Genomic DNA, 8256 nt, shown 5'->3' with positions numbered 1-8256 from the left:
ACTGGAGGGAAGGATATTAGAGGCACCGTTGAAGTATTATGGCCACATCATGAGGAGACGGGAAAACTTGGAAAAGATCATGATGCTGGGGAAAATGGAAGGAAAAAGGAAGAGAGGCCGACCAAGGGCGAGATGGATGGACGATCCTTGAAGTGACTGGGTTGACCTTGAAGGAACTGGGGGCGGTGACGGCCGACAGGGAGCTCTGGCGTGGACTGGTCCATGAGGTCACGAAGAGTCGGAGACGACTAAACGACTGAGCAGCAGTGTATGGGTCCAAATCCACTTGGGGGCGCCATCAGCGCCTCTGAGAGGGAAGGGTTGCAGCTCAAAGCAGAGCAATGCAAGAGGCGGCCACTAGATGTCGCTGCGCCCTTCGCGGTCCTCCACCCCGCAACCTAAGCCCCCCCTTTATTTTCCCACCATCTCTCCCCCCCCTCGCCCCCCCATTATCCCGCGCGGTTAAGCCCCGATGTTCCGCGCTGCCTCCGTCCACACGTTCCCCGACCTGCCTCCCGGTGCCAGCATGGGCGGGCGGCGTCCAGCCCGGTGAGGGGCGCTGGGGTGCTCCCTGTTCGGAGCGGCGATGGGGTCCCCGCAGGGCTACCGGGCTTCTTGGTGGACCTTCCTCCTGCACCAGGCGCCCCACATCAACTTCCAGTTCGAGCCCGTGGGGAGCGAGTTCGCCCCGGAGGACTGGGGGTACCAGCAGGTGAGTGAGTGCCCCCTCTGGGGTGGGCAGAAGGGGGGCAAAGGAAAGGCAGGAGGGGTGGCAAGGGCTGGGAGAAACCAGGGAAGAGGCATTGGAGAGAGAAAGTGGGAGGGAGGGAAGCAGGAAGATGCTCCGAGAACTCCAAGAGCAAGGACAGGGATGGGTAGATGGATGGATGGGCGCAGGGAAGAGGGAGAAGGTGGGGGAAGCAAAGAATAGATTTAAAATGGATGTAGCCCAAGCAGAAATTTGGGTGGCATGAGAAGAAACAGGGAGATTGAATGGCAGAAGATAGAGGATGGGAAAGGAAGGGAATGAGTGGTGGTCCATAGAAGCTCTGGATGGAGATGATGGAGAAAGGAAGGTCCATTTGGGAGAATGAGGATGGAGGGAAGGAGGGAAAGAGTAAGTCAGAAGGGTGATGTGAGACAGGGAGAGTGTGTAAGAATGAGAGGAATAAAAGGGAGGCTATAAAGAGAGAGAAATTGAGAAGGAACAGAAGGGCTACCTGGAGAAAGAAGAGGTAGGGTGATGTCAAGAAGGGCAGCAAAATGGGCACAGAAGGGCAGTAGAGAATGAAAGCAAAGGACAATGTAGGTAAGAAGGCAAGGGTGCATTGGGGGAAATGGAGGACCAGATCAAGAGATGTTGGAATGGATAACTAAGGATGGGAATGCAGGTGTTTAGGATGAAAAGGATAGTGTGAGATCGGAGGAGACAGCGCCAAGGAGTTGAAGGGGGCACTGCTGTGCCAAGATGCTCTCGCTCTGAAGTCAAGGAGGAGTGGAGAGGAGCCTGGTGGTGTCTGTTGAGGTTACATTCACGGTGCTGGACTCCTCCTGGGAAGGGATTCAGATGTCATGTTTCTGGAGCCCTTGTCAGCTCCGATTGCGCTCAACGCCCGCTCTGAGTGCACGGGGCTGGCAATGGGGTGACTCACCTTCGGACTTCCCTTGCACACCAACAGGCCTGGGGCAGTCACACTCATGTGGAGGCATTTAACACGCAAACCAACTGGGCTCGGATTGAACCCCCAGCAGACAAAAAGGTGCTGCTGAGATTGTAGGAGGTGGATGTTGTCAGCCATATCTTATTTGTGGGTACTCTATGCTACATCTCTCCCCCCATTTTTTCTCTTTCTCTCTCTTCCTCTCTCTCTCACTCCCCTGAGTGTTTGGTGCCACTAGGGACATGCCAAGGATGTACATTGTGAATGAGTCCTTGGATTCTCAGCAACAGATGTGGCTGATGTGTGACCCTCCAGATGTTGTTGGGTTGCAACTCCCTTGGCCCTTCACCGTAGCTGCCCACGACAGATGGGATTTGCAGTCCCATAACATCTGAAGGGCCACATGTTGCCTTCTCCTGCTTTATGCGGCTATTTAAGCATCTTTGTTTACAATCCTGTTTATCACTCTCTTAAGCCAGAGTTACAGTTTCTTAGGCCCCTTCTACACTGCCATATAATCCAGGTTATCAAAGCAGATAAAACTCACATTATCTGCTTTGAACTGGATTAGTCTACACTGCCATTTAATTCAGTTCAAAGCAGAAAATCTGGATTTCATATGGCAGTGTTGAAGGGGCCTCAGTCTTCATAATTAACACACTTCAGAATTTAGGAAGATGGCACACTGTTTATATTAGATCATTCCATCTAATTTTGACTATTCCAGCTGGCAAATACTGGAATAGTCAAAATCGGGAGTGACTTGAGAAACTGCTTCTGGTGTGAGAGAATAGATCATCTGCAGGGACGTTGCCCAGGGGCGCCCGGATGTTTGATGTTTTACCATCTTGTGGGAGGCTTCTCCCATGTCCCTGCATGGGAAGCTAGAGCTGACAGATGGGAGCTCACCCCACTCCCTGGATTCGTACGGCCAACCTTTCGTTCAGCAGTCCTGCTGGCACAAGGGCTTAACCCATTGCGTCACCGCAATACTGGAGATGGCATGGACTGAACACAAGGCCTTCCATTTAGCTCTCCAGTGGGCTATTATCCTGCCCTAAATCCATTAGTTCATGCAATTAAAGATTACATTGTAGACATAGGTCATGGTTAACATCTTGCTTTGACTGCCTCTACTAACTCTAGCTCCATCTTCATTCACCTCTGCTGATTTCTTTTACATGATGTCATCCAGCTGGTAATGAAACTGAGAGAATAAGCAGACAGATGGGAGATTTTATTTTATCAAAGGCAACAATGGATGCATGGCATTTTTAACCCAAAAAGGCAAGAGATCTATACGAAATTTTACCAAGTGATGGTTTAGGCACAAATAAGTGTACATTGTGGCCACCGATGCTGCTCTGGTAATGATTCATTTCCTACTTTATTTATCAAACTGTAGCCTGCGAAACAACCCACCATGTGATTTGGGTGATACAGGAGAAGTGTGGTGCATTATTTTAGATGTGTTGCATATCCACTGCCTCCACGGTGAATGTCAACGTACCGAGAATGGCGGAGGAAAGAGTCCGCTTTCTTGGTTGAGAAATTGGAGCGATTAAGTGACAAACCCTAATGAGAAGAGATTGGTCCAATTCATCTTCTCTAGAGGGTCTTTACACTATCTCCTGAATAGGCACCCTGAGTTACATTAACGGCCCAGTTCACTCAGCTTCATTTCTCCAATGATGCATTAAACGAGGCTTTAAAATAACAAAGTGAGCAATTGTTGGAGAAACCACAGTTAGTCATTCATTCTCCAGTTCCACCAACCAGAGACAGATTGATTGGTTTTATTTGTTGCATTTATTCTCCCGCGAGTTCAAGGCGATGTAAATCAGTGCTACTCCTGAGTACCTGATTCGAGGGACCAGCATTTTTTTTTGTAATATGCCAGGGACTGGTATCTTATTTGTGGCCATTGACTACAACTGTTTCTTTCCTTCCTGAAAATCTATTGCAGACTGGCATGACTAGTGATAGTCCACGGACCACCACTTTGCGCATGACTGTTGTGTGTGGCTTTCTCTCCATACCATCATCACAACACCTCTATTGGGTAGATTTAGCTAAATTTACACACAGTGACTTTCCTGACATGGTAGGATTATGAGCTTGGGTCTTCTATATCCCAACAAACTCTCTTTTCTCTGTGTTATACTGGTCTGCTCTGTGTCTTTAGGTCTGTCTTGATGTGCCGATGACTTCTATCCATCCTATAGTCATCACACAACAGTGATACTTGTTTCTCTTTGCTATGGCGCCATGAAATCATACTGCTGCCCTCTTACATTTCGGCACTGAGTTATGCTCTAAATGGGATCACAAAATTGCAGCCCAATTAGATCTGCTGCCCAGTTGGCAGGAGTTGCAGACATTGTTAGATGGGCCATAGGAGACCATGCAGTATGGAAAGCTGGTGCATTCTTGGCACTGAGTAGTTTTGTACTGAACCTTCCTATTACTCTGTAGACGTCGCCTATTATTTATGATGAAATATATAATGTTGAAAGTGTGACCACTACATAAGTGTAATGCCAGCTATGGAGACTATATGCTACCTGTTTTTTTTTTGGTCAAATGCAACAGCTTGTGTCACGAAGTGACAGATAAACGCAAGGACTAAGCACCTCAAAGTCTTTGGAAGAAAGAATCCTTCTTTCCACACACAACACTAGGAATGCCTTGTGAGAAGGTGCCTAGTTTGTTCAGGGAGGTATCCTGATGGCAATGGGAAGTTCTCAGAAGAACGTCAAGAGCGCATTGAGGCCCATTTGCAAGAAGAGTTCAATGATAGCCAACAAATTACACAGAATAACTACAGAACTGCCTGAGACATTTTGCTACCTGATGCAGGTCACATGTGCTATACACAGAAGCCACAACACTGACAATGGTATGTTTTGTTGTTTATTTATTTCTGACATTTCATGACCTCATGGAGCAGCCCATGCCAGAGCTCCCTGTCAGAGCACTGCCAGAGCTCCACCCCCAGCTTTTTCAAGGTCAAGCCAGTCACTTCAAGGATAACATCCATCCGTCTTGCCCTTGGTCGGCCCCTTTTCCTTTTCCCTTTCATTTCCCCCAGCATCATTCTCTTTTCCAAGCTTTCCTGCTTTCTCATTATGTGGCCAAAGTATTTCATCTTTGCCTTTAATATCCTTCTCTCCAGTGAGCAGTCGGGTTTTATTTCCTGTGGTATGGACTGGTTTGGTCTTGTTGCGGTCCAAGGCACTCAAAAATTTCCTCCAACATCACAGTTCAAAATGCAGTGCAGACAATGACATAGGCTCCTCTACTGCACCTGAAGGCAGCAGGCCAGTCTGGAGTGTGTGTGTTTAGGGTTTATAGATCACCTGCAATCAATGAGCACTCTGAACTCCACCAAAGATGGAATTGGATCAAACTTGGCACACAGCGCTCCCATGACCAGCAAAAATAAAGGAGGTCTTTGGGAAAAATTGACCTTGATTTGGGGGAGTTGTAGTTCACCTACATCCAGAGAGCACTGTGAATCCAAACATCAATGAATCTGGACCAAACTTGGCACACATACCTGATTTGCCGAAATTTGATTACTGGAGGGGTATGGGGGGAACTGACCCTCCTTTCTGGGAGCTGTAGTTCACCTACAACCAGAGAAGCTGTGACCTCTACCGATGATGGACCTGGTCCAAACTTGGCACACAGAATCCCCATGGCTAACTCAACCTCCTGGAGGGGTTTGAGGGGACTGACTCATCATAGTGGGAGTTGTAGTTTACCCTACAGCCAGAGAGCACACTGAACCCCATCAATGATGCATCCAGTGCAAACTTGCCCAACATAAACTTTAGGTACTGGTGGAGATTCTTGGGGTTAACCTGGCTTTATGTCAGGTGTAGTTAATCCATAATTAAAACACTGACTTCTTCAAATAACCTGGGCAACGCCGGGTACCCAAGGTAGTTTTAGAATAAAGATGAGGGCAGCTGTTGTTCAGCTTTATAAAAACAGTCAAATTGTGCAGAGAACTCTGCATCCCATTCTCCTGATTAGTGTGCCTTTGAATCACCTGTCAACTTATGGAGGCCCCATGAATATCCTAATGTTTTCTTAGGCAAGGAATACTCAGAGGTAGTTTTACCAGTTCTTTCCTCTGAAAAGGATCTTGTAGCACCTACTATTTGATGATGGTCTCCCGAACAAGTCCTAAACAGGACTTACCCTGCTTAATTTGATCTGGTGCCTTTAGTGGATCCAGGACCACTATTGTGCTGGTATTTTATCTGTTTAGAGCTTTTTTGCATGGGAGACTGATTAATACCTATCTTACCTGAAATAATATAGTGCACTCTGAAATCTTTACTAATTCAAGTCTGTACTACCTTAGATCTTTACTACTTCATTCTCCTGCATGTGTAGACTAAGACAACATCATTCAAACATGGACATGCGTAGGAAAGGAGTCTAAAATGGTAGAATTGTGGATTATATCCGTTAAGTTTAGAGGAGGGAGGTTATCCATATTTGGAACATGAAGCCATGAATAGGTTTTCATCACACAAACACATACAACACTGCATTTCTTCACACAATTTGTGTCCCATCACCAAATCTTTCCATTCCTTTCAGTGCTTTATTTCCTAAAAGGCATTCCAAGTGATTAAAAAAAAGGCCACCGAGACATACACTTTGAAGCCAATGTGAAGCATGCTGATTGAGTAATGGCATGCAAATTTCTCTCCCTTAATTCAATTAAAGAATTTGGGTTTTCTGGTCACATAAAATGTAGGGCGGTTGCAGCTCCCCCTCCCTTTGTAACCTTCTTTTTGAAATGCAGTGCAGACAGAGCTTCAATCGTTTCTTTCTCTTGTGCAATGAGTCTCTTTTAAACAGTTCTTTTTTTATAAAAAAATACTCTTTTATCTGAACAGCCTTTTAAAGATGGAGATGTGAAAACTCGGCACAGTGTAAATAATTTAGCTTTTATATAGCTCCTTATCCCTGTGCATCTTAGCAGCTCTGGACTCCTGCTTGCTGTTTTATTGTTGGTTTGTGAAGAGTTCTTTTTGCCTTAATTTCTACCACACCATGGTCTTGGTATATCATTTATCTCGCAGACTTTCAGCATTGGCACCAAGCAAGGCCAGTGCCATCCGCAGCACCCTTTAGCAGCTTTGTGGGTGCCAGTTCACCCCACTGTTGACACGTGTCTTGCCCACCGAGTTTACAATACATAAGTGACTGGTCTCAAACAATTAAAGCCCACATTTACACTACCATATATGCAGTTTCATACCGGAGTGAGCTTCCGTCTGTCAGCGGGGACATGAGAGAAGCCTCCCAGCAGGATGGTAACACATCTGGGTGTCCCCTGGACAATATTTCTGCAGACATTCTCTCACATCAGAAGCAACTTGCAGTATGTTCTCAAGTTGCTTCTGATACGATTAAAAAAACTGCATTATATGGCAGTGTAGAGGCATCTTTTACATTTCCCATAATTTCAAGTTATAGCCAATTTATTACCTAACTGAGTTGTTATTTAAATTTCCAGCAAGCCTTTGGATTGACTCAAAGCAGGTAAACTGGTGTGCTTTGCAGAATACCTAACTGGAGTGTCCCCAGTATTATTCAAAGCCTTGCTAGTGCTCTGGAAATATAGGACAGGCTGATAAGGACAGTTAGTTTTGTTGTTATTGTTGTGTGCCTTTCTGACCTATGGTGACTTATAAGCCTTATAGTGACACTATTAAGGGGGTTTCTTGGTAAAATTTATTTGGATGGGTTTGCCATGGCCTCCCTTTGAGGCTGAGAAAGTGTGACTTGCTCAGGGTTACCCAGTGGGCTTCCATGGCCAAGTGGGAATTCAGAGTCTTCGCCAACTTTAAACCATTGCATTATGCTGGCTCTCCAGTTGGCTTTGGACCAGCCCTGGGGATAATTAAGTTGCAGTCCCAAATATCTAGGAGACACTAGGTTATTATGGCAGGGTTTTTGTGATGTCCCCATGAAGTCATGCTCCTTTTATCCTTCAATAGTTGGCCAAATGCATGTGGACACACTACCTTTGCTTGCTCTGCACCTACCCAAGGAACCTCTTTCTGGCTGCATCCAAACGGCCAATTCTCTCACTCCAGAAGCAACTCTGGTTGCTCCTGACACAAAAAAATAAATAAAAAATCCAAACATTGGCTTCTGTAACAGTCACATGAAACCTACGTTCGTCTGCCCTGCTTCTTTCCTATATGCCAGTGGATCTCAACCTGTGGGTCCCCAGGTGTTTTGGCCTACAGCTCCCAGAAATCCCAGTTTACCAGCTGTTAAGATTTCTGGGAGTTGAAGGCCAAAACTTCTGGGGACGCACAGGTTGAGAACCACTGCTATATGCTTATATGTCAGTGACACCAACATGTACTGTTTCATTTAACTAAGCTCTCTGTGTTTCCTAGGTTGCCAATATGTGAAAGTGTTGCCACATTCATAATTGGGAATTGAACAATAAATAAACACTGAAAACTCTGAATGTATCTGTACATGAAAATGTGCACTCTGGGCTGCACAGATGTGTATTAAGAAGAAGGAAATAATAATCCGGTGGGCTGTCTAT

The 8256-nt window shown here is 45.9% G+C and overlaps 1 protein-coding gene across 2 annotated transcripts in view; it reads left to right on the top strand.

The window, feature by feature from the left end:
* The first annotated feature begins 446 nt into the window (after window positions 1-446).
* The window catches only part of ttyh1 (tweety family member 1), a 71670-nt gene continuing 63860 nt past the window's right edge, over window positions 447-8256 (top strand). Inside the window, exon 1 of one of the 2 annotated variants that reach the window (XM_062957356.1) lies at window positions 447-712. In XM_062957356.1, coding sequence (XP_062813426.1) covers window positions 587-712 — 126 coding nt within the window. In that variant the 5' untranslated portion in view covers window positions 447-586. The remainder of the gene's footprint in view (window positions 713-8256) is intronic. The other variant, XM_062957357.1, reaches the window with a different exon arrangement.

Source organism: Anolis carolinensis, chromosome 6, assembly GCF_035594765.1.
Source record: "Anolis carolinensis isolate JA03-04 chromosome 6, rAnoCar3.1.pri, whole genome shotgun sequence".
Classification (NCBI taxonomy): Eukaryota; Metazoa; Chordata; class Lepidosauria; order Squamata; family Dactyloidae; genus Anolis; species Anolis carolinensis.
Note: the sequence above shows the minus strand (reverse complement) of the source record. Positions and strands in the feature narration are given on the sequence as shown.